The 25,519-nt window shown below is 50.9% G+C and overlaps 1 protein-coding gene across 3 annotated transcripts; it reads left to right on the top strand.

Annotated features, from left to right (window-relative positions):
- The first annotated feature begins 2,384 nt into the window (after positions 1–2,384).
- Positions 2,385–25,443, top strand: UBL7 (ubiquitin like 7). Of its 3 annotated transcripts, XR_015768581.1 has the most exons (14): positions 2,399–2,466; positions 4,000–4,212; positions 4,940–5,059; positions 8,701–8,783; positions 9,580–9,664; positions 10,187–10,244; positions 10,967–11,100; positions 11,361–11,410; positions 11,638–11,805; positions 12,375–12,497; positions 15,031–15,214; positions 17,121–17,214; positions 17,736–17,862; positions 23,958–25,443. XR_015768581.1 is itself a non-coding variant. In XM_088024889.1 (12 exons), exons 2-11 carry the CDS (start codon positions 4,029–4,031, stop codon positions 15,166–15,168), a joined length of 1,143 nt encoding a protein of 380 aa, XP_087881015.1. In that variant the 5' UTR covers positions 2,399–2,466; positions 4,000–4,028; the 3' UTR covers positions 15,169–15,214; positions 15,713–17,107. The 3 variants fall into 3 exon arrangements, 2 of the variants coding, with proteins under 2 accessions (XP_027955971.1, XP_087881015.1); XM_088024889.1 differs by lacking the exons at positions 17,121–17,214; positions 17,736–17,862; positions 23,958–25,443 and adding an exon at positions 15,713–17,107; XM_028100170.2 differs by lacking the exons at positions 17,121–17,214; positions 17,736–17,862; positions 23,958–25,443 and having other exon boundaries at positions 2,385–2,466; positions 15,031–15,288.
- The last annotated feature ends 76 nt before the right edge of the window (positions 25,444–25,519 follow it).

Raw genomic sequence — 25,519 nt, 5'->3', positions numbered from 1 at the left:
AGGCTTGGTATCTTCTTTAATGTCTTTAATAATTTAAATTTGCTTTACCAAGAGCCCCAGGACTATTTTTTAAAATGTACATTTTATTGTGTATAAATTCTTTCTAAATAAAGTGGACTTAACAAAACTTGAGGTAATACTTAAGATAACACTTTGAGCATCCTACCTGATTTTATTCTCATGTCTTTAGTTTTATATATTTTGTTCATATAGATCTGGGTTTTGTTGCTCTCTGTAAAAGAATAAATTAGATTTAAAAATTTTAATTGTAGACACTCAAATGACATGTTATTTGCCTTTTCCCCCCTTAAGTAGCAGACCTCAGCCAAATCAACTTAACTCACAAAAGCCACCCAGCTACACATTTTCTCCTGCCACCGAATCTTTAATCTTTTTTTAAATTATTATATTATGTTAATCACCATTACATCATTAGTTTGTGATGTAGTGTTCCATGATTCATTGTTTGCATATAACACACAGTGCTCCATGCAGAATGTGCCCTCTTTAATACCCATCACCAGGCGAACACATCCCCCCACCCCCCTCTCCTCTAGAACCCTCAGTTTGTTTCTCAGAGTCCATAGTCTCTCATGGTTCGTCTCCCCCTCCGATTTCCCCCCCTTCATTCTTCCCTTCCTGCTATCTTCTTCTTCTTTTTTTTAACATATAATGTATTGTTTCAGAGGTACAGGTCTGTGATTCAACAGTCTTACACAATTCACAGTGCTCACCATAGCACACACCCTCCCCAATGTCTATCACCCAGCCACCCCATCCCTCCCACCCCCCACCACTCCAGCAACCCTCAGTTTGTTTCCTGAGATTAAGAATTCCTCATATCAGTGAGGTCATATGATACACGTCTTTCTCTGATTGACTTACTTCACTCAGCATAATACTCTCCAGTTCCATCCACGTCGTTGCAAATGGCAAGATTTCATTCCTTTTGATGGCTGCATAATATTCCATTGTGTATATATCCATTCATCTGTCGAAGGACATCTTGGCTCTTTCCATAGTTTGGCTATAAACATCGAGGTGCACATACCCCTTCGGATCCCTACATTTGTATCTTTGGGGTAAATACCCAGTAGTGCAATTTAATAGTGCTTCAGTTTCTGCATCTATTCATTGGACATTATATACTACTGTTACTGTATGTTAAAATGCAGACCATAAGACCAATTTTGGATGTTTCTGGGAAAGTATGACCACAAACTTGCACAAAGTATAGAACTGGGGTTTCAAATTCTCAGGTAAGACTATTCTCTCACACATCAACTCCCCTTTTATGGTCCTGCCCAACCAAGCAGAGAAAATTTTTTCCTGTCTTCTTAGCGCTGATGCATCATTTTTTGTTTTTTCAGGTTGCCCTTTGACATAGGGTGCAAATTTTTTAAAGGTTTCAATTTCATGCAATGGTGTCAGTTTCAGTCTCTGAGGGGCTCAGTGCTTTCGTCCTCCCAGACCATGCAGTCTGTTTGCTCTCCTCAGTCAGACTATTCTGCTCAGTGGCTGCCCCAATCCCTGGCCTACGTTGGGATGTTCTGGAATTACACTTTTACGTTTGTGCACACCAGATCTGCCTTCAGCTGCTATGATCAACCTCATTTACTTCTTATATTCACTTTTTTTGTTTTTTTTTTCTTTCCTTAGTCCTTAATTCTCGAATAGAGTCCAATTAGAAGTAGCTCCTCAACATCTTAGCGCTAATTCTAACTTCGTGCAAACAATCCAATTCGAACTGTGCATCTAAAATATGCAGTTTCTCTGTAACAGTTCAGTGGAAATTCCTCTCCCCAAGTTCTATGGATGACTGTTACATAAAACTCGCCACTGCGTGTTGAGGTATCACGATCTCGACTTAGTAACACCCCTCCATGGTTTAGAGGGAGTCATCCTTCCCTTCCCTGTTTGCCTCCACAGATAGGTTGGCGACGAGAGGCACAAGTAAGAGGCTCACTTCCCCCGGGGGCACGCCGTTTTCTAGGGGGAGGACGGCGACGTACCGCTCGGCGTGTCTGAAGAGGCTGCTCCGGAAAGCGCCCTCGGGCGTGAGGGTGGCCAGGGTCGCAGCGGGAGGGGATGCGGGCGGGCCTTCCCTCCCGCGGCGCTGTGACAGCCCACCGTAGCCGACGGATTCTGCACGCTTCCCGGGATGGCGCCAGGCCCACCTCCTGCGAGTCGCGCCCTGGAAGGCAGACAGATAACCAGGCCCCTCGCCCGCGAAAACTGCATAGATACCCTCGCGCGGGAAATTTCGAGTGGCCTAGAAGGCACGCCCTCCCCGTCGACCGGAAGCTTTGGCCATAGCGCCACTAGTCTACAGGCGCCTCAGAAGGGGCGGGGTTGCAGCAGAAACTGCAACTCCCAGAGTGCAGCGCAGGGCTTCCGGCTTCCGGCGAGTGGACCGGAGTGTGTTTACACCGGCGGCTCTGCGGCCGGATTCCTTCCGCGGGACGGGTGAGGGCGCTGGGCCCTGGGCCGCGCGCGCTAGACGTGTATCTATTAGTTAGCTGGTCCCGTGGGAGCGGTGGGGTCGTCACCTAAAAGATAGTGTCCCTGACCCACTACTAGCTGTCTGTAACCTTGGGCCAGTGACTTCACCTTTCTGAGTTTCGGTTCCCTCGTCTGTAATATGTGGATGATAATGCCTGCCTCAAGGAACAATTGTGAGGATTAAATGAGATATGGTATATAAAAAGACCTATTTATTCTCATAAACCTGAACAGTATTAAAGTAGATGTGTACCTTGAGGATGCCTTGGGGTCTGCTGTACAGCCTCAAAGCCACACGACCTTTTCCTTTTTATTTTTACTCTTGCCTACTAGAGGCCTCTTTGGAAGCAGTAATGATTATAACAAGGGCTTGCCTGGTCCTATGAGATTCTTCCACCCTCGGAGTTCCTGATTCATTTTCCGGATACATTTGCCAAGCATTGGGACAATAAAGGCAAAAATTCTAGTCTTTGCTTTCCAGGGCCTCCTAGAATGGGTTGGGGGTGGAGTGGAGGGTTGAGAATTAAGTAGATATTTGTAAGCTTTGCCCTGAGGGAATGTGAGAGGAAGGGGAGAGGGGATGGAGGAGGTTGTATTTGAGTTGATCTTGGCAGGAATTTGCTAAGAGACCAAAGGGAGGAGGAATTACATGCAGTGTGAGGGAAGGCTTTCTGGGGGTGGACTTAAGTGCTGAAGAGGTTAGGGTAGGACAGGGCTCTATTGGGGGCGGGGAGGAAGGCTGGCAGAGGGAACAGAAAGAATGTTGTCATAAGCCAGGCTGCAGAATTTAGACTTATTCATAGAAGTGGTTTGGAGTCATTGGAGGAGTTCTAAGCAGAGGAATGACTTGATAAGGTCGGTGTTTTAAAACGATGATTAACTGTGGAGAACAAACAGATGGTTACCAGAAGGGAGCTGGGTGGGGGAATGGGTGAAATAGGTGATGGGGCTTAATAGTACACTTAATCAGGATGAGCAGTGAGTAATGTATAGAATTGTCGAATCGCTAAATTGTACACCTGAAAGGAATACTCACTGTATGTTAACTATACTGAGTTGAAAAAAATAAAGTGATGAGTTGGCTTACTGTAGCATGGATGTTTGATAGGGAGAGAGGCAAGAGTCAGGGAGCTTGTTATAAAGCTATTGCAGTTCAAGAAGAGTTGATGAAGAAAATTGGAAATAAGGAGCATACATAAGGGAGAGGGTTGGATGATCTCGTTTGAACCTCACAACATTCCTATTAAGTGAGATGGTGTTTTTATGTCCACTTTAAAGATGAAGGAACTGAGGCCTAGAGAGCTGAAGTTTTGTGCTGTTTATCATAGGATGAGTAAAGAGAGGATCCCACATTCTAGTTCTGGCCTCCTGATGTTGCATCCTGTGTTTTTCCAACATTGTCACACTGAATTAGCTTTCATTCAACCCCTTGGTGGGGTGGGGGTGGTGTAGGGTGGTGGTCTGTCCTTTAACCACTAAGGCTTTGTTCCTTTACAGGGAGAAAGAGAGAGCGCGAAAGAGAGAGGATGTCTCTCTCAGATTGGCACCTGGCGGTGAAGCTGGCTGACCAGCCACTTGCCCCAAAGTCTATTCTCCAGTTGCCAGAGTCAGAGCTGGGTGAATACTCACTGGGGGGCTATAGTATTTCATTTCTGAAGCAGCTCATTGCTGGCAAACTCCAGGAGTCTGTTCCAGACCCTGAGCTGATTGGTGAGTCTCTGTGGACTGGGAATGGGCTGCTGCTCTGATCTCTTTCTGGGGAGATACTTCTGGAATTATAAGGGTAAATTAAGAGTTTGGGATTTGCTTGCCTCATCATGTTAAGTCTGGGAAGTGAGTGTTGTTGGGTGACTAGGAACACAAACCATGTAATAAAACTATCGATTGCCATTTCAGTTGTGCGTTATACTGAGCTACTTTATCACAGAGTTCCTTAGCTATAACATGGAAGAGCAAGAATTTGGGGTAGGCTAGAGAAGGAGGAGTGCATTGTTGGGGGAGGCCCCCAGTATATGGTATTGAAGATGGGTTTTGAGGGATGATTAGAAGGATTTTTGTTTGCTTGGTTGGTTAGATGGAAGGTAATAAAAAAGGAAAGGAGGATGGCAAGGGTATTCTAGGTGGAGGAAGAAGGAATTAAATTAAATTACAGACATAATTTATAATAGCTGAGAGATCCAATTGATTCATCCTTTTTTTGTTGTTGCATTTTCCTATTCATTTAAATTGAGCAGTCTCCAGGATGTTAAGCTCTAGAGCTTTCCTATGCATAGATTCTGTATTTTATGACTTTGTACTTGCTAATGCTTTTTATTAAAATGTATGTATTAAATAAAGCAAGTGTCATTGTCTGTCCAATCAAGATAAGTTTCTTAGGGGCAGACACAATCTACATTGTTTTGAGGAGAAAAATATAAATGGACCGTTCTCTGTTTAGATCTGATATACTGTGGCCGGAAGCTTAAAGATGACCAGACCCTTGACTTCTATGGCATTCAACCTGGGTCCACAGTACATGTTCTGAGGAAGTCCTGGCCTGAGCCTGATCAGAAACCAGGTGAGTAAGGGCCCTTAGATAGGGAGAGCCTCTGTAATCTCTGCAAGGAAAGGGTCTGTGTGTTCTTGAGGCATGGCCTGGGTGGAATAAAGAGGGGATTTACTGAGATGGTGATGGAGGATATCTGTTTTACTTATTGGATTAGTATCCCATTGATAATGTGCGATTTTGATCTACTTGCTTTCAACACCACTAACAGAAGGGGGTTTGTTGCTCTACTTTTTAAGTTCATTATCCACTGTTTCCTAGTGGGGTAGGGAGTGTGTGTCTATTTAAACTCCTTTAGATTAACAGTTGATTTCTCAGTGAATTTTGTATCTTTTTGTTGTTGTTGTTGTTGTTCACATTAGAAAAAAGCTGGAAACTCCTTGTGCTCCTGTAATGATGTAGTTTGTCCTCTTGCTAGCAGATCTTCCTACAAGTGACCCTAGGTGGTGATTTATTCAATCAGGTCACTCCTGCTATCCTGGTAATGTGTTTTCCTGAAGCTTGAAAATAATAGTATTAAAGTAGCTCTTGGAGTAAACTTAGGGGCCTTTAATGCCTTTTTGATTTATTAATAAAAGGTGCTGCTTAGAACTCATAATTTAAATTTTCTGTGTTTTAAAAGCTTTCCCAAGGATAAAGCTAAGCTGTATAAAAAGATTAGCTTTGTGAAACTGGCAGTTTGACATATTTTTTACGTTCATGATTGCTGTGAATGGTTATCAGCTTGAAATTTCCCGTTTTCAATTCTAAACATAAAGGACAAAAAGATCTTCTTTTGTCCCCTCATGGGAAGTGAGAAAGAGAAAGGCAGTCTCTGACAATCAGGCGTTGGCCTGGCCCTCAGCTAGGCCTTGAAACTTGAACAATTTCACTGATCACCAACATCTGTAAGGCCACTCACTCTGAGAAAAGTAATGGATCAAGACAACAATAAGATCGCTCTCATTTTTGAACAGAGACAAAACTCTGAACATTGTCCGCATCACAAAAATGACCACATATCCCTGTCTCCAGCTATCATGAGTGACTGCTCCATCTTTATCAGTTACAGCTTGGGCCTTGCTCTAGTTTTCCTTCCTTCTAGATAAGAATTGTTAAGATATCCAATCATAAAATCACCCCCAATTCCTGACAGCATTCAACCCTGAGCAAAACCCTGCTTCTTTAAACGTCCCTCCACATCACAGCCAAAGCCCAAATCCTATAAGTCTTCTCTCACGTCATCTGATTGAGATGCCCACATTCCTATGGTGTGCATCCTCCTCTACAAAGCAGTAAACCCAGTGTGGTCCACTGTAGGTGTGCCCCTCTGGTGTTTGGCTGGAGGGCACTGCCAAAGGAAAAGTAACATTTGTTGCTCCTTTGAGCCAGATGGTTTCTCTTTGCTATCCCATTTAATCATTAGACCTGTAGGCCAGATGACAGCTTTAGCATTTTATAGATGAAGAAAAGGAGCATTAGAAAAGATATTTATTGGGGTGCCTGGGTGGCTGTCAGTTAAGTGTCTGCCTTTGGCTCAGGTCATGATCTCAGGGTCCTGGGATCAAGCCCAGCATCAGGTTCCCTGCTCAGCGGGGAGCCTGCTTCTCCCTCTTCCTCTGCCCCTCCCCTCCTCGTTTGTGTGCTTGCACGCTCTCTCTCTCAAGTAAATAAATAAAATCTTTAAAAGAAAAAAAAAGGTATTTATTCAAGGTCACCTACTTAGAAAGTGAGTGCAAAAGCTGGGATGTGAATCAGGTTTTCCTGGCTCCAGAGCCCACATTCTTTCCACTGGACTGGCTGCCTCCCACTTCCAAAACAGTGAGACTGAGATTAGCTCAGGGATGTTGTAGAGACAACCATAACCCTTAGCTGATTGCTGGCTTAAGCTATTAAGAGTCCTTTTCCTCCTCCCTTTGGCCTGGAGATTTATTTTTGAAACAAAGTCACGTTTTATTGTGAGTGAAAATAAACTCAGATCCGAAAAGAAACTATCATGTTGGCATTTTGGATATTTTATCCTTGAGTGCTCTTATAAAAGGAAGCACATTTCTTGATCTCCCACTAGATTAGCGCCTGTAGGAGGAGAACCTGTCAGTTCCCTTCCTTCCCACCTGGATCCCTTTGATGGTTCTCTGTGGCAGGTTGCAAATCCCTTCAGGATCTCACTGAGCCTGCTATTCCAGCAGCGCTGTGTACCCTGAACTCCAGCCACAAAAACCAACTTGCTGTTCTGTCAAAGCACTTCGTTGTTTTATGCTTCCATGACTTTGCACATGTTCTCACTTAAGCTTAGGACTTTCTCCCCCTAGTAAACATGTGCTTGGCCTTAAAACACCCTCTCAGATGGTCTCCCCTGGGAGACGGCTCTGTGTCCTAGCCTGCCCTCTGCATGATGGCTGTCTGCCTCCTGCCCCTCGTGCCCTAACTGGGGCCCACATCTCTGCGGAGCGCCTAGCATGCTCTTCTGTCATTGTGTGTTTGTGGGTTTGATCTAGTCTCGCTGCTTCTCCTGTCCCAAGAGTTTCTTGTTGTAGCAGGGAGTCTTATTTTTTTGCCTTCCTGTGCCTTTCCCCCAAACCAGGCCTGGAGTAAATTGCTTAGTACATGTTTGTTAAATGAATAAATTGGGTAATTCACTTAAGATGAATATTTTTTTGGAAGATACCACTGTCCTGATTAGAAGTATAGGTAAGGACATGGTTGCTATCCCAGACCCCAGGCTGCCATTCCCCTTGCTTTGGGACGGTGGCCCCTGGAGTTGGGCAGTACATGGTGTGTATAATCACAAGAAGCTGTCCCAGGTGAGGAGAACCACACTTAAAAGTGTGACCCAGTGTGGACTTCATACCTCCTGCCCCTCCTTTTACCCAGATCTCTTCACCTGTGAAATGGGCTGATGTCCTAAATAGTAAAGTAACCAAGTAAAACTAAAACAGCTGCTAAACTTTTCCATATTGGGAGTGAATCATAGTGTCCAAAGATCAGAAGGGAGCTTTGAGTCTCAGTGAAGCACTTGTTATGGGGCATGTGATACAAGGTTGTTACAAGAACCCTAGGAGCACGGTGTGTTTTCTCGGTCCTTTTTAAATATTTTTTTAAAAATTCAGAATAATATTACAGAAGCCTGAAAGAAGATATCAAAGAGGAAACAATCAGCCTTCATCCTGCCACCCTACCCAGGTTCTCTTCTTCCCTCTGTCCCTTTCCAGCCTGGGACCACGTGCACATGGACACATTTTACGTAGCTTTACTAGAGAACATATGTACAACTTTGTGTTCTATTTCTCTCCCTTAACATATTGTGTCAGCATCGCTCCATATTGTTCAGATGGCTTTTGGTTCTTATTTTAAACCACTGTATAAAAGTCTACTGAGTTGATTATACCTTCCCCCTTGCAAATGTAAGAAGTCTAGAATTCCTGCAGTGGGAGATCGATCAGAGCCGTCTCTTTCATGTGGCAAGGTTCACCTCTGCCAGAGCTGGAATCTCTTTGTTTTATATACTGGAGAAGCTTAAAAGAGCACAGTTTTCACATCTGCGGCATCGGTGGGTGTTTCTGCACGGGAACTCATCCTCTTAGCAGGGTGCTGGGGGAACGGGCTGAAATGCTGCGCTGCATCTGCTGCAGGGACAGGGCCGGGTTGTAGGTAACTGAGTGTCTTGTCCCCAGAACCTGTGGACAAAGTGGCTGCCCTGAGGGAGTTCCGGGTGCTGCACACTGCCCTGCACAGCAGCTCCTCCTACAGGGAGGCGGTGAGTGCGTGCCCAGGCCCCTTGCCCAAGCCTCCTGTCAGGATGGCAGGAGAGGGTGCTAACGCTGGTGAGTGGTATAGAGTGGGAGATGGTGGGCCGTCGCCATGGCTACCGAGAGTTCCTGGGGAGTTTTTGTCATGCCTGTGGGTCTCAGTAGAGCCCTGTCATCCCCCAAAGAGGCTCTCTCAGCTAGGTATTGTTGATTCCATCTAATGATAATACCACCTCTCCTGATATTGGCCTCATGGAATGAATGTAGTTACAGCCTGTGGATCCACATACTGTTTCTGCTGGGCCTTGTTCTTTGACTTTCTGCTGAATTGCCTGCCCACTGCTCCTTACCTGGATTTCCTCACTGAGAAAATGTGCTGACGTGTCTCTGTAGGAGAATTGATAAGCCAAATTAATAGAGCTGCAAACTTCTCAATATGTATGCATACAAAAATGATAATTTTATAGAGATTGAAAAGGGCTTTTGGGACCTAGAGGAACGCTTGTTACTGGGCTTATAAAGAGAGCTTTTATTTTGGAAGCATTAGAACTGTAGAGGAGGGAAAGGGATAGAAATTGAAGGTTTACTGTGATCTTGCTTTTTTTTTTTTTTTTTTAATGTTTACCCTCCAGTAAACCACAATCTTAGAGCAAAAAGAGGTTCATCTGTTTCCTGGGGCTATTGTTCCATTGTAGTGGTGTGTGTGCGAGCTTGTAGAGGGAGGAAGCCCTTCAGCAGCGTGCGGGTGTTTGCTGAGTGGATTGGGCTTAGTTGAGTGCTCAGCCCCCCCCATTTCTCCTGCAGGTCTTTAAGATGCTCAGCAATAAGGAATCTCTGGATCAGATCATTGTGGCTACCCCAGGCCTCAGCAGTGACCCTATTGCTCTCGGTAAGTGCCAGAGGAAATAGGAGTTGTTGGAGAAGGAGAAACCAGGGGAAGGCAATTACCATCTTGTCCAGGATCACTGGTCTTGTTGAGGGAGAGGGGACACCAAGACACATTCCCTACACCCAGCCCTCCAAGGGCGGTCAGTGCCACGGAGAAATCATGGCCTACCTAACATCAGAAATGAGACGTGAGGATGCCAAATGGGGGCAGCAGTTAGCCCCCAGTAGGGAAGACTTCCTGAACACATTGGTGGCTTAGGGAAGAACCCAGACGTATGGGGAAGAGAGGCTGGCGTGTTAGTCTAAGGCGTGTGGCCTAAGTGCAGGGGGAGGCGGTGAGAGGGGCACAAGATGGAGAACACTTGGTTTGTGTTTCTTGGTGCTTCGTTTCCCCCCTTCTCGTGGGAGCTGCTTTGTGATCCTATGTCCCTGTCAAGCCGGTTGATCTGAGGCCTACAGCCTCTTCACCCTCCTGGATCTGGCTCGATTGGCAGTCTCTCAGGTGAGCCCTGTTCTCCTTCAGGCGTTCTCCAGGACAAGGACCTCTTCTCCGTCTTCGCTGATCCCAGCATGCTTGATACGTAAGTACACCCATCTTAGTAAAGGGTCCCCTATCCCTCCCCAGATGGTGGGCCCAGAATCCTCATTGTCGCCCTGGATTCTGCTCTTAGAGCCCAACCCTGTCTATCCCTGCGTCCACCTGTGAAGTATGTCAGGAGGTGAGAAAGAGCAGGGGCTACCAGTAGACCAACAAAGCCCAAGGGCAGGGACATGTGGAGATGTGGAGACGAAGCAGGGTTCTGAGGGCGGTGGCTTTGCGGGCCAGGCTCAATTCAGCTCTTTCTGTAGACATTGGAGAGCCTTGGAAATATTTTAGGATGGGGAAAGCAAGCAGTGCATTGATCCCTAAAATTTGAGAGCCGGAAGGGACATAGTAAAGGTCATATCCCTTACTGTGCAAGTGAAGAAAATAGCCCCACCCCGGGAAGAGAAGGGACCTCCCAGAGATTTCCCAGAGGAAAGTCGCGACGGAGTCGAGGCTGAAGAAGGGCGCCCGAGCCTCCTAGGCTGTGCGTGTCCCATGACGCCTTGCTGAAGGGGCAGGTGAAGCATGTGAAGTGGGCCCTTGGACCGCAGACCTGGCTGCTGTGGCTGGGGGCAGAGCCAGCCGGTGGGAGGTGCTGAGGAATTTAAAGGCGGGCACAGGCAATGCGATTATCTGGAAGGCACCCAGAACTTCTGTCATGCCCAGGGAACTCGGTCCTTCGTAGTTACCCTCTGTTTCTTCCCGCCTCTGCCCCAGGTTGGTGCCTGCTCACCCAGCCCTGGTCAATGCCATCATCCTGGTTCTGCACTCGGTGGCTGGCAGCACCCCACTGCCGGGAGCTGACTCCTCTTCGCGGAGCGCACCCTCCAGCTCATACCGGGACATGCCAGGTAGGCCCCAGGGCAGTGTAACGTAGGCCCCCTGGGGAGCAGGCGGTGGCCCAGGGATTTGCTTTACTCAGCAGCTATGTATAGCGCTGGCAGAGGGCGTTCCTTGGGAACTCTCGGTTTGAGTCAGGGAGTGCATCTGTCCTGTAATTTTCCAAGGGGAGAGATGAAAATGTGAATTTGGAGAGTATCTGAGCTGAGATTCTGGAGCTGCGCCTGTGCCTTTCTGTTCTTCCTCCCCAAATCTGTTCTCCCTCCTCCAGGTGGCTTCCTGTTTGAAGGGCTCTCTGATGACGAGGACGACTTTCACCCAGTAAGTGGCCTGGCTGCTTGCCACTTGAGGAGATGGTGCCAGGGATGCGCCTCTCCTTGGGACTTGGCACACCCAAGCTGGGAGGTGGTCTTAACCTCTTCGGTGGCCAATCTGTGGCCTACTCTTCCCTTCTGAACCTGGCAGCAGTTCAGGTAGTTCCTGTAGCGGGGGCAGGGTTCATGTGGGACCGTCACAGTGCCACTTCCCCGATTGCCTCCCTTCTCCAGAGCTCCAGGTCCACGCCCTCTAGCAGCACACCCAGCTCTCGCCCAGCCTCCCTGGGGTACAGTGGAGCTGCCGGCCCCCGGCCCATCACCCAGAGCGAGCTGGCCACCGCCCTAGCCCTGGCCAGCACTCCGGAGAGCAGCTCTCACACGCCGACTCCTGGCACCCAGGTATGGAGGGAGGGCCTGAAGAGGGAGGCCAGCCCCCAGGGGAGAAGCTCCCTAGCAGTACTGACCCTGGTACTCCATCTGGTTTGAGCTGAAGTCTGCCTGGAGCCCTGGTGGGGTTCTCAACGGCAGCTTGGTCGACCTCCCCCTGTCCCTTGTCCTTAGGGCCCAGCCTCTGGGGTGCGGTACAGTCCAGAATTCCTCCCCTCATAGCTCAGAAGTACCTCCCCTCACATAACGTGCCCTTCTTCATCCGTGACAGGGTTCAGCCGTCCGGCTTAAGTGTTCCTGGTAATGGTCACTCTAGTTGCCAAGGCCATCTCTCCCAGTGCAGCGGTCCTAGGCTAGGTTAGGGGCTCGATTCCATTTCCCTGGAGCAGGAAAGGATGGAATCTTCCCTGGCCACAGCAAGCTTTTAGGCATCCCTCTGTGGTTGTCTCATGCAGGTCTCTGTTGGGAGGCAGTAATTGGGTCCCCTGGGGACCCACGATGGGGTGCTGTGACAGTAGCTGGTATGTGCTGGAAGATTGAGGTGGCTCTGAGGGTGGCACTGACCGCTGATTCGTCTCTAGGGCCATTCCTCGGGGACCTCACCGATGTCTTCTGGGGTCCAGTCAGGGACGCCCATCACCAATGATCTCTTCAGCCAAGCCCTACAGCATGCCCTGCAGGCCTCGGGGCAGCCCAGCCTTCAGGTTAGTTGTCCCTCCTGGTGTCCTAGTTACTGGCGACTTCTTAGCTACTTTGGATAGTCAGCTTCTTTCTGCTCTTCAGAGGGCCTTATTCACTCCAGGAACAGCTGGGGCATGGTGGTGTGACAGGAGAGGATGTTTCCAGCAAGGGCAGTTGTCCCTGTGGCTTTCACTCCTGTACCCTGTGACTGTGGCCTGCCCCTACTGACTGTGTGGCTTGGATACTTAGGGCAGTTTGAGTCAAAGAGTTGTTCATTTATTCCATGAGCATTGACCGAGCCTTGAGCGTGCTATGTACCAGACCTGGGTCCAGCTCCTGGGGCAGAGACAAGCCATCATCATCACTGCCATGGAGGGATACCAGCAGAGCTGATTGTCAAAGAATTGGTTAGAGGTTAGCCAGGTGGGGAAGGAGGTATTTAGGTGGGAGGATGGTGTCTGGGCAGAGGCAGCCACCTGTGGAGGTACATGTGACATACCCAAGCCTATAGGCTAGAAGGCAGTGTCCTCATGGAGAAGATCCTAGATGGAGCCAGTGAAAAGGGAAGCAGGAGCCTGAGCATGAAGGCCTGGAGTGCTCAGGTAAGGAGACCAGACTGGATTCTGCAGTCACCAGGGAGCCATGGAAGGTTTTAAGCAGGGAGGGATACCATCAATGCTCTGCTTCCTGGGAGGGTCACCCTAGCAGCTAAGTGGAAGGCCCTAGGAACCAACGTCTGCTTGTACGTCTCCATTCATGAGGAGTCCCTGCTGCACTCTGTTTCCTTTGCTCCTCACAGTGAGCCTGGGAGACGAGTGTCATTTCTGGAACTTGTCCAGGGTCATGAAGCCATCCGGGGGAAGGACAGGGCTCAAGCTCCTGTGGTTTTTCTCTAAACCACGTGGCCCTGGTGGACAGTGAAGGAAACAGGAGCAGGACCCATGGACAGCTTGTCTTTTCCGTTCCTTCATCTTCCGCAGCTAGATGCCTCTTCCCTCTGCTGTCCAGCTCAGGAGCTTTCACTGGCTCCATCTGGCCTGTAAATGAGGCGGAGTTGGTTTGTGTGATTTTTGAAAAGCCCTCCATGCCTCACCCTTGCGTGCCCACCTCTCTGAATTTGCATGTCATCCCCACTGCCTTCTCTTTCCCATAAGTGAGCACATTGTCTTCCCTAAATTGTTCACTTCCTCCTTGATGAGGTAGAGGTATTATTAAGCTTTGAAAGTACTAAAAGAAAATGTGGGCTAATTTCTTTAAACCTTTATAGTAGAAGAGGCCTTTTGTAGCTGAGAGTCAAAATCCAAGAGCCATTGCATGAAGAGTAACACATTTTGAGTTTGTAAAAGTGAAGATTTCTGCATAGCAAACCAAACCAACCAACCAAACAAACAAGCAAAGACCGAAGCCTGACAAACTGGGAAAAAATCTGTAACATGTATCAGGCAAAGGGCAAAACTTCCCTGGTATGGAGAATTCTAGTAATTTGGGTTTAAGAACTCCATAGAAGAATGGACAGAGGGCAGGAACGGACTCTTCGTGGAAAGGAAGTACTGAAGGCCTTAAAGCCGTGTGATTCCTTGCAGCCCCATTTCTTGGAATTTACCCTGGAGATGGAGGTACGTGTATGTAGAAAGTGACATCTGTACAGAGGTGGTCCCTGCAGCATCGTTGTGATGGCCAAAGGTTGGAAACAGCTCGGTTATGGTACACTTCAGGACGTCCATGAGTTGGAATATTGTACAGTTATTAAAAAGGTCTTTACTTAGGGGCGCCTGGGTGACTCAGTCAGTTAGGGGTGTGCCTTCAGCTCAGGTCATGATTTCAGGGTCCTGGGATCAAGCCCCACGTCGGGCTTCCCTGCTCAGCAGAGAGTCTGCTTCTCCCTCTCCGTCTGCCTCTCTTCCCACTTGTGCTTTCTCTCTCTCTCTCAAATAAATAAATAAAATCTTAAAAAAAATAAAAATAAATAAAAAGGTCCTTACTTAGTGGCATAGAGAGATCACCGGGATGCATTAATTATGTTGGAAAAAAGTGAGAGGGGTTACTGAATGTAGAACAAGGGTCTCAGAAAAGAGTAGATAAAAGAACACATATTTGTATTTTCTCAAAGAAAGTAAAATAGGTTCTCTGGGGTGGGAATGGGAGTGGATAGACTGAGACTTTTTACTCTGCGTCATGCTCAGAAACAAAACTAATTTAAAAATGTATGCCCTTCCCCCATTTTGTGTGTACGTGTCTGTCGGTCTGTACATAGAGCAGAAGAAAGTAAGTCGTTTAATTTTTTGAAATTTAGACTGTGAGTAATCTGCGCCTTCTCTTTTGATCTTTATGGTGACATTTTCCTTTTTTTAATTGGGAAAACTTTGTGTTTGTTCTCTAAACCTTCCAGCTCCTCTGGTAGGTAGTCTTCCTCGAAGCCCTGAGTGCTGTGGAACTTCACAGTGGCGACTTTGCTGTGGGAACCCACCTTCCCTCTCCCCGCCTAAGAGAGCAGACCTGAGGGAGTCTACAGAGGGTCCCAGCTAACCGCTCCTGCCTGCTCCTGTCTTTCTACAGAGCCAGTGGCAGCCTCAGCTGCAGCAGCTGCGTGACATGGGCATCCAGGACGACGAGCTGAGCCTGCGGGCCCTGCAGGCCACTGGCGGCGACATCCAAGCGGCCCTGGAGCTCATCTTTGCCGGAGGAGCCCCATGAACTCCTGCTCCTTCTCACCGCCCCCCATCCCCAGCAAACTGCCAAGGTGGCTGCCCACAGGAGGCACTCCTGAAGGTGCCCCGTCTCTCCTCTCCCCAATACATCTGATGGTTGACCTTCTGCCTTGTCCATTGCGTGGCCCTTCTGGCTGACCGGAGCTGGTGGAGGCAGCGGGGCAGGCATGGTGTGTGGGTCTTGGTGTGTAGCTCGCCCCTGCTTCTGAGCCCTGGGTGGAAAATTTTAGACCCGTGTCATGGGATGTTGTGTGATGCCCATACTCTCTTTTGGGAGAAGTTTCACGTGATAGCCCCAGGCCCTTTGGTACTTTAGGGTGTGGCATCCTCAGGACATGCCCAAGGCTGGAGCAAGGCTGCCACCCAGTGTCCAGGGTGGCTGCCATGTGGCCAGAAGAGGCATGTGCTGCTGAGATGACCCCAGGCTGGGGAGTGGCCAGGGGTACTTTTACTGGGAGCAGGTAGGGCAGCTTTCCTTCCCACGGGCTTCCAGAAGATTCCATGTCCCTCCCCTGGCCTTGTCTCCTCAGGCAGTCTTTGCCGCTGATGCTGTAAGGACGCCAGACTCCAGGCCTCAGAGCAGTGCCAGGAGGCAGGGCCCTCTTCTCTGTCCTGAAGGCGTAAATACAAGAGCAGTTAAATAACAATGCTAAACAACAACACCAACACGAACTGGGCTCAGCTTTCATCTTGAAGAGAGGGCACCAACCCCCAAGCTGCTGCTCCATCTGCCTGAGCTCTCGTTCCCCTTGGCACAGTGTTCCCGACTGCGTCGCACACACGCCCAAGTTGAGCGAGTGGGTTTCGTGTGCCTTGAATACTTTGTCACATCCTTCCCCTCAGATGGTGTTTCCGTGGAAAGGAGCTCAGAGGTCTGCTCCTGCCCTGTGTCTTCGGCAGACGTCTGTCCTCAGCATCCCCAGTCATGGTCATTCAGCTTCTGCTTGTCGCTCCTTGGGACAAGAGGTCTCCCCCCCTCCTAAGGACTGCCTGCTGTGTCCTTTGTTCCCCAGAGCGTTTGGCCTTTAGTCCCCACAGACAAGCCTGCTGCTCCCTCTGCTCTGTTAGCATGGCTCTAGTTGGGGAGAGGAATGGCAGTTCACTTGCCCCTTTGGCTTGTGCTGGTGTTGGTGCCCAGCATATCCTGTTCTCTCTGCATGACTTCCAATTTATCAGTGACGCTCTTAAAAGGAGGTTCTTGGGGTGGGGGGGACCCACAGTTCCAGATATGGCCTGAGCAGCACATTGTTCTTTCCCTCCTCCAGAAAACGTGAAGTCTTGCTGCATTCCCTTCTCAGTCCTAGAATTAATGTTGAGAGGTGTTCGCTGAAAAGGCTCGGAACTCACCAGGTTTCTTGGTGCCAGGCCTCTTTGTGCCTCAGTGGTCTGCTTGGAGCTCAGCTGCCCCCTTGGGCTTGAGAACAAAGACCAGGAAGCTCTGTCTTCGCACTGGCGTCCCTGGCTTGTTTGTGGTGGAAACAAAGGCCACTTCCATCCTCGTGGGACCACTTGGTCAAATGGGGCTGACAGAGCCCTTCCTCTCGCAGCCTGCCTTAGAGCTAGTTTCACTCTGTGACAAGTCATAACTCTGCCTCTGGGGACTGCCTTCAGAGGCGCTAGAGCTCCCGCACCCCTTTATGCTGTGGGACATTTGGGTAACCCTGTCCTGTCCCTGGAACTGGCCCCCAAATACCAGTTATACTGCTTCCCAGAATTGAACCGTTTCCATGATTTCCCTTTCCCTTCTTTGTCAGCTCTTTCCTCCAGGGCCTTGGCAAGTTGGCTTTGCTTCCTTTGGCCACATTTAAAAAAATATATATTGAGTCTGATAAGTGCCCCTACGGAGTCTGGGGCTTTCCATGGGCCAAGAACTCCTTCCTTACCATTGTTCCCTTCACCCTTTCAATAAACACTCATCCAGCTTCTGCTCTGTGCCAGGTAAACCTGATGGGGTCTTTGCTATCACAGAGCCACGTCACTGGGAAGACAGAAAAACAGATGTTCACACTAAAGCCTGAGGAGAGCTGGCAAGGCACGTCCCCTGGGCTTAGGGCTCCTAGGAAGGGGAGCCCATTTGGGTTAGGGTGGGGGGGGAGTGTGTGTGTGTGAGGGAGAGCTGCTTGGGGGAGGCATTGGGCAGGAAGGTGTACATGTTGAGTGGGAGCGGGAAGAACAGGGCTCCGGTAGCCCTATGTGGCAGGGTGGATCTTGAGGTGGGCAGAGGCTGGGTTATTTTAAGCCATGTCACAAGGAGTTTGGACTTCCCCTAAGGATGCTGGGCAGTCACAGGAGATTTCGGATCACGGGAGAGTGAGATTTGCATTTTAGAGAGGTCACTGGCTGCTGTGTGTAAACAGGTGGGGAGTGAGGCAGGCTTGAGGGAGGGAGGCCAGCGAGGAAGCTGTGATCCACTTAGCACTGACCATGGGCTTACCAGGCAGCGTGGCCTTGTGGGGGGAGGGCGGGTGGACAGCGAATTAGCTTTGAGGAATCAGCATTCATATTGCATCTTGGGAAAGGGGAGCGTACTTAATTACCTCTGGTTTGTATCAGGTGGGGACACCGGGGTTGAGAGGTGAGGTCATCTGTCCACAGTCTCAGGATTTGGACAAGTCGGCCTTAGGAACTCAAGTCTGTCTTACTCCAAAGCTGGTGCACCTCCCACTTCTGCCCCTGGCTGGTGAGTGTGGGAGGGTGGGAGGTGCTGCAGGGTCTGACCAGGCTGAGGAGCTTGGGCTTTATCCTGACACCAGAGAGCACCTTGGATGGCTTTAGGCAGGGCAGTGGGGGAGCCAGATTCTTGTGAGGTAACCTGACAGCTGTGTGGAGGCTGGATTTGTGGGAAGTGAGATTGGCAGTAGGAGACCAGCTAGGAGGCTTGCTGCCTGCAGATGGGACACAAGTGGGGGACTCGACGAGAGCCACAGCAGGGGGATTGGGTTGGAGGGGAGGGATGTGAGATGAGAAACAAAAACTAGCTGTGGGGACGAGGGAGAGGGAGGGGGCGGCAGGGGAGGAGTGGGTAGATGGGGCAGCAAGAATAAGGGATGGGGCGTGGGATTTGGAATGCAGAGCCAGTTTGGGACATGTTGGGCTCACAGTGCCATGGGGCAGCCAGGTGGGGATGTCTTATAGAACAGTTGGATGGTTCTGAGGCTGCAGATAATAATGATCAGGAAGTCTTAAATTGAAGACTGGGCCTGTGTCATGTGAGAAGGGAACTGAACTCTTCAGCGGCAGGTAGCAGGAAAGGGACCCCCACTAAGGAGTTATACTGTATAGGGGTGGTGACTGGTGACCATGGAACACGGAATGGGGGGTATCTGCCGCTTCTGGGAATGCGAGACCAGGAGTCATCATAGCTGCCAGACTGGAAGGAACTGGACAAACTGCATGGTCGGGTGCTGTGAGCTGTCACGGAGAGACCTGGTAACCAGGGCTTGTAACCTTGGACTTGCTGCCTTGAGTCATGGTGACCTTGGGGAGATGTTACCAGGGACCCAGAGCCCAGTGATAGGGGTCGAGGCCTGAATAGGTGGGCACAGCAGAGGCAGGGAAGGTAGAGAGCTCTGGGGAACCTCGCCTGCAGGAGGGTAGCTAGAGGGAAGATGGTTGGCAGTTGGAGGGGAGATGAGACTGAGAGCTTTTGCAGTTCAGTAGAGGTGAAGTTGGAATTGATCACGAGAACTTTTCTAGGAAGCTAAGGGGAGAAAAAAAAGGAAGAGACCCCAAAATAGAATATGTAAATATGCAAAGATGGGTGAGTTTTCTGAACAGATCCCTTCTCCTGATATAACTCACATTTGGCTGGGCTGGCATGGGCTGGGCTGGCACAGCTTGCCGGGCGCATGGGCCCCATCTGGCCTGGGCCCATACCAAGCTCTCAGAACCCTACCCTGAGCTGGCCTCTTGTCACCTCTGCCACAAGCCGTGGCATTGCATGTTTGCTGAGAAAGTCGGGGGTGGGGGTTAAATCACTTCCAACCTCCAGGCCTCCGTGTGCTTACCCAGCCTCTCCAATCCCCCTCTGGGCCTGGGGAGGTGGTAGGTCGACTTGGCTGTGCTGCTGGTTTCCCTGGGCCCAGCCCTGTCTGGCTCCTTCACTTTCTGTCTGCAGTTGCTGGTAACAGAATTCAGCTTTCTGTATGCTTGAAATACCTTGTGCCGAGACCCAGGCATTGCCCTACTGTACCTTGGCAAAGCAGCTGACAGCAATGCGCTACAGTAGTACTCATCTATCAGGCCCTCTCTCTGTGCCAGTCCTAGAGCTAGGCATGCACAGATGCTATCGCAGCTGAACCTCATGACAACCCTGAGAGGTAGATACTCCCCCTTTTACAGATGACTGCTTCCTGTTGTCACAGGACGTGGCTATGTGGGGACACTGGCCTTCCTGGGACTGGGATGGGACTGGATCGGCACGATTCCATCAGTCCATCACCTGGGGCCTCTTACCTGGGTGCCAGACCTGGACGCCCGTGGGAGGCACTGTGGGGTCTGCTCAGCACTCATCCCTCCAGGAAGTGGCAGCTTGCGTCTTAGAAGGGATTCATTTTTCTAAGTGAGACTGGCTAAGGGTTAGATCTTTTCCACAGACAGCCTAACCTCTTGGAGCTCACTTGTGTCCTGTTTGACATTTTCCCTCAATTTATATAAGTGGAGATTGACAATGTGCAAATCAGAGATGGCAGGGCACTCAGAGATAGGCTGGTGATTGTTCTAGATGACTGATGGAGTCAGTCATTCTTGTTAGGGCAACCCTAACGATGGACAGGAACAGGGACAGTCTAAGGTCCTGTGGTGGGGACCAGAAAACCAATGGCTCTCATGCAGGATGGGGTCTCATTTTTCCCCCTCCTAGGCCCAGATTCAGACTCATCATCTTTCTCAACCAGTGTTCCAGAAAGCCACTGCTGATGGGTGGGAATTGGCCCAAGGATGACTCTGGGCTAAGATCAATAGGATTTAGCAGGCTGCTGTCCCAGCTCAATAGGGCAGTGCCTTTGGAGGGGCTTGGTCAGGAGTGAAGTCGGTCTTCCAACCCTGTACTACTCAGCCTCTTTTCTAAATGTTGTGTTCTGATCTGCCACCCTATTTTTGAAGGAGGTGGACACAAACTGGGCTGCCCAGCACCTAAGAGCTTCTCTGTAGAAGTTTGTTAAGTGACTGCTGTTGTCCTAGGAATCAGCCAGGATGACAGAGAACAACCAAAACCCCATGAGGGACCTAGTTGGTACTGGGGTTATTTACCCTGAAAAAAAGAGTAGATTTAGAAGGGCACGACCTCCGTGTTGAAATCCCCTATTGAAATCCCCTGGCTCTATCCCAGGAAGAGGGATTAGACGTGGTCTGTGTGGCCTTGGAGGACAGATTTAGGACTACTGGGCAGGAGTCTTCCTCCGGGGGGAGACGTTTTCATCAGAGCTAAGTAAGGTGGGCAAGGCTGCCTTGGAGATGAGCTCGTCATCACTGGAGGTATGTGAGAGGCTGCATGATCACCATCAGGGCTGCCGCGAAGGGCTCCCAGGTCCGACCGAATGACCTCTGAGAGTCAAGAATTGGAATTCTTAGATCACTGTATCTATGGAAGACTGGGAATGGTTTGTGGGAGACTACATATCTGCAAGTGTTTCTTTTCATTCAGGAGGCCCAGCAGGCTCAGGCATCACGTCAGAGCTGGGAGGGTCCTGGGACGCCTATCCTGCAGAGATAGTTTTAGAAGCATATGTATTTCAACCTGCAAACAAGAAGGACATGCAGAAAGTAGGATGAGAGAGCTTTGTTGGTCCCTGGTCTAGAGGGAGATGGACCAGAAGAAGCATAGCTCCTCTTTCTCCTGTAAATGGAGGAGTGGAGGCTAGGGCTGGGGCAGGGCCTTGCCTAACTTGGGTCAGTGGCCAGCTGGGATTTTTTCTTTGACCTCCCAGCCACTTCTAGTCAGGAGACTTTCTTAGTCTAGATGGGCTCCACATGACTCCCACGAGATCCTGCTCTGCCACAGGCCTTGGGCACTGAGAAGAGAGGCCAAGAGATGGGGGTGGGGGTGGAGGGGGTATGGTGGGGCGGAGGGAGGAATTTGTCTCCACAAAGGCTTGGGAGTTATCTGTACAGTTTAGCCTGACTCCGCTCTGTTCCAAAGTGGCCACCAGGTGGCACTCCTGCCACAAGCCCAGTGCCAAGCCGGCAGAGTTTTGGGGCTAAGACACTGGGTTGCCCCTGGAAGCCATGGGAGGACCTGCCATGTTTTTAGGTGAGCTGAGTGCCCTGATGGAAGGAGAAAAGGTCTAGCTCTTATCTGCGAATCTCTTGGCCATCACTGAATATCCCCCTGTAGGTTTTTACTTTTGTCTCTCCACTTAGCAGGCCAGACCCCAATCTTGGCAATTTCGGGTAGAACCAAACGAATACAAATGCATCTAGAATAACTAGGACAGAGAACAGAGATGTGGGAATGGGGTACTGCTGGGAAGTGCTGACCCTCAGGGGTAGGAGGTGGAGGCGATGGCTGAGCTGACCTAGAAGGAAGAGTCAGGCTTGGATAGGTGGGGAGGGGCGGGCACTCAAGGTGAACATCCTGGCAGAGTCTTAGGGGCAGGCAGAACACTAAGGGAAAGGTGAGCTGTGGCACCAGGGCCCGCACAAGCCGAGAAGGGTTTCCTGTGTGCACCTCACATGGTCCATCCCTAAACCCTGACGTGGTCTTCAGAGGGTTGGGCCATGTCCAGGGGAAGCTAAGGCTTTGGTGTCTGCCTGCACTCATGAGATACTCATGGGCCTGCATACAGTGAGCACACAGCAAGTTGGAATTTCCAGACATGGTCTACATTGCCTTTGAGGTGTTTGCCAGTATTTTAAAACTGAGAGTTGCGAATTACAATAAAAATTCAATTTTCAGCTTCTCTTGAAAAATCAGACTGCCTGTCCTACTGGGTGGACTTTCCCGTGGCCCCTGTGGCTGGGGCTGAGTAGCATCTGCCCTGTAGACAGAGCATGTGCCCTCCCCATGTTCCCCAGCCCTGCCCTGTCCGCTTCACCATTCTCTGGATTTCCCCGGTCTCTGCCGCCTCCCCCCACCCCCACCATGGGTGCTAGTGGTGGTCGGGGGATGGACAGTAAGAGCTGCTGTTGTGAGTGGACAGAGGCCTGGGTGGACACCAAGTTCTGAGGCCTCGTAGCATGGTGGGTCTTGCATGAAGGGGCTGTCAGGGGCTTGGGCTCCTTGTGCCTATAACGGCGTTCTTGTGAGGGGTGGGTCACTCCTTTGAAGACCAAGTGCAGCTGTGGAATCGGCTGAGGAGGAGGTCAGAGAAAGCTTGGAGAGAGGAGGAATGCACTGAATAGGGCCCTGAAAGTCTTTGCTTGGAAGGCTGGGGAGGGGTCCCAGTGCTGCTTCGGGGCTCTGAACTTCAGGTCTGTGTGTGTCCATGAGTCTGACTCCCCAAGAGGCCTTCTGGATTTGGCTGTGCTTCAGCTACCCACAGGGAAGACCTCTTCAAGGTATTTTTCTCCTAGATAGGAGGCCCTGCACCATTTCTTTCTCCCAGCCTTCTTCCCCCGGCTCCTGTCCCCCATATGGGGAGCCATGGGGAAGGGGAGGACAGGAATGCACACCCCTCCCCCTCAGACCCATCAGCATTCCCATCTGTGGCTGCTTCTCCTGGTCAGTTTCCCACCATTTGCTGTGAGTGGGGATTATGCCCCCACACTTGCTCCAGGCCCCAAAGCTAGCCTTGGGCCCCCAGTGAGGCAGGCAGGCTCCTGTCAGCACCTTTACCATTCTCAGTGGATTTTCCTATGCTGCCTGAGGCAGGGAAGTCCATGCCCAAGCACCAGTCTTGGCCATCTGCTTTCCCGACCCTGGGTACCTGCCCACAGTCTAGTTGCTCTCTCCTTCTACAGAGCTACTGCCCCAGTCATAGGCCTAGTTCTCACCTCCCCTGGCTGCTGGTAGGAGTGGGCTGCCATCTGGCCCTTTGCCCCTAGATTGGCCGGCTTGGGGGTGCCCATGAGTGCAGCAGGTGCTAAACTGGGCATGGAGAAGCCCAGCCAGAGGCCCACCCTCGGACATGAGGTGGAACAGTCTTCAGCATTACCCCCTCATCCCCACCCCAGCCTGGAAAAAAAACTTCCCTGGCATCTACCCCGGTTTCCATCTGCTGCCCTGTTGCTTGGGAGGCTGAGCCCAGCCGTGCTGGCCTGTCCTTCTGCCCGGCACCTGGTAACCTGGGCCATGCCTGGGTCTTTCTGAGATCAGTTGGATCCAGACTCCAGCCATACACAGCAGGCAGCAGCAACAGGGGGCAGTGCATGGAGAGCAGAGCATTTGATGTAGAAGATGAGGGTGGAGGCCCCAGGGAGACAGCCGGAGCTGCCACCCCAGCCCTCTCTCTACCTAGCTGTGTGACCTTGGGTATATCTCATTCCCTCTCTGTTCCTTGGTTTTCTTGTTTGCAAAGGGAGCTGAATAATATAGCACGTACCTTAGAAAACTGTGAAGGTGGGCGGAGCTAGAGCGAGGCTGCAGAGAGAAGCATGCACAGCACAGAGTGACCTTGGTGCCAGCCTTTGCAGTCCCCGCTCCCCGTCCCTGTGCCTCAGTGTCCTGTCATAAGGGCTTCTACCCTCTCCCTCACTGAGGGAGACAATGTAGAACGGCTGGGGGTAACGTAGGTGGAAGTGGGTTGCCTGGCACGTGGGCAGTGTTATCATTAATTCGGAATTCTCCCTTCTTAAAGGCAGGAGCAGGTGATTTCTTAATTTTCCTTATCTTTGCAGAGAGGACAGACATTGGAGGCCATACAGCTCAGCAGATGAGGCCCTGGGCTGGAGAGTGTGTGTCTTGGAGACTTAGCCAAGGCCAGAATATGTTGCTGGCCTCAGGGCCATAGGCTCGGGTGCACGCCTGGGGAGGGGCTCTCTGAACTGCCCCCAGCCTCCCCCTCTTTGGGGCACTGTACCTCTGGGCATCAGCAAGCTGTTGGCCCCACCCTGGAGGCCAGGAACCTAGCCCTGCACTGTCTCTGGAGGCATCTTGATTTCACCTTTTGGCCTGTTGCGGTATCTTGGGGCTCATAGGGAAGAAGGAAGGGGATAGCTGGAAACAAAATATGGAATGGTAAAGCAAAACTTCCTGGTAACAAAACTTTCCTGGCCATGGAGCAGGGCAAAAGGCTGGAGCTGGGGCTGGGGCCAGGGCGGCCTGGGGCGGCCTGCACCCTGTCTTTGCTGGGATCTGCCTCGAGTGAATCAAGTCCAGCTAGGTGTGTGGGTCCTAGAGGCCCATGTGCCCCTCTGCTCCCTCCTCCTCACCCTGTCTCCTCTCACTGCAGCCCACCTGGAGATAGGTATCCAGTAAGCATTGGAGAAGTGGAATTCCCATCCGTGGTTCCCTCAGGCACAAGCAGAGGTGGAAAGTGTGGGCCCTCTCTGGCCTGAGGGAGAGGAGACCCCTTTACAAAGGGCAGGCATGTGGCTCTGAGAGGATGAGCTAATGGCAGAGCTGCCTGGACTGTTCACAGACCTGCAGAGGGCCTGGGTCTGGATCCTGCCCGGCATCACCACTGGGTCATTGGGTTGCCTGCATGGCTGAGCCCTGTACACCTTGTGGGCAGAGACTCCCTCAAGCCGGTCTGACCCTGCGTCCAGGACAGTGAGTCTTGGGAATGCAGGATGCTCCCTTCTCTTTCTACTGGGGAAAGGGGCCTTCTTAATTATATCCCCTTCCACTCACATGGAAATGAGTTTGGATTTTCTGAGCATACACCAGCTGGCTGGGGGGAGGCAGCCCAGAAGGCTGCTGGTTGGGGAAGGGAGGAAAAGGGAGAGGGGAGGGAGTCAGGCCAAGATGAAAATTCCGTGTTCTCACAGCAGAGCAGTGATGGGGTGCTGAGCGTTCCCCACAGATCATCTACCCTCTGCCCTCTTGCCCTTAGGGGAAAGCATCTTGCTCCTCCCTATAGGCTCAGAGGAAACGTGTCCACTCAAGCCAGCCAGCCTGTCCTCTGAGAACTACAGCTTTCAGGGTCCAAACCACTTAGCTGGCCATTAGTGAGGTTACCTGGTCTGTGCCCTGGGAGAAGTCCTCCCCGGCTTCTAGGCCAACCTTTTCATGGGATGGAGGGGAGTGGACCTGAGGCTCAGAGAGGGGACAGGGCCCCTGCCACCGATCACAGAGGACCGTAAGTCTGTCTAGTCCCTGGCGGCCTGGGTTCTCCCCTTGGAGTTGCCGAGGAGGGGGTGGGTGGCGAAGGTTCCCCGGCGGTGGGCACTGCGCCCCCCTTGGGCAGCAGGGAGGCGAGAAAGGCTGCGAGGGGGGGCGGGGAGGGGGAGGGTGGGGT

This window comes from Eumetopias jubatus, unplaced genomic scaffold, assembly GCF_037043125.1.
Source record: "Eumetopias jubatus isolate StellerSeaLion01/CBP00866 unplaced genomic scaffold, mEumJub1_p1.0 scaffold_7, whole genome shotgun sequence".
Classification (NCBI taxonomy): domain Eukaryota; kingdom Metazoa; phylum Chordata; class Mammalia; order Carnivora; family Otariidae; genus Eumetopias; species Eumetopias jubatus.
The sequence above is the reverse complement of the archived record's forward strand: the minus strand, read 5'-3'. Positions and strand labels throughout refer to the sequence as shown.

Bases quoted from the DNA above. Each gene is read 5' to 3' on its own strand.
- UBL7 (XM_088024889.1), top strand. From the start codon at position 4,029: ATGTCTCTCTCAGATTGGCACCTGGCGGTGAAGCTGGCTGACCAGCCA. The intron at 10,245-10,966 runs GTAAGTACACCC...CCTCTGCCCCAG, and splicing joins GATCCCAGCATGCTTGATAC to GTTGGTGCCTGCTCACCCAG. The intron at 11,806-12,374 runs GTATGGAGGGAG...ATTCGTCTCTAG, and splicing joins CGCCGACTCCTGGCACCCAG to GGCCATTCCTCGGGGACCTC.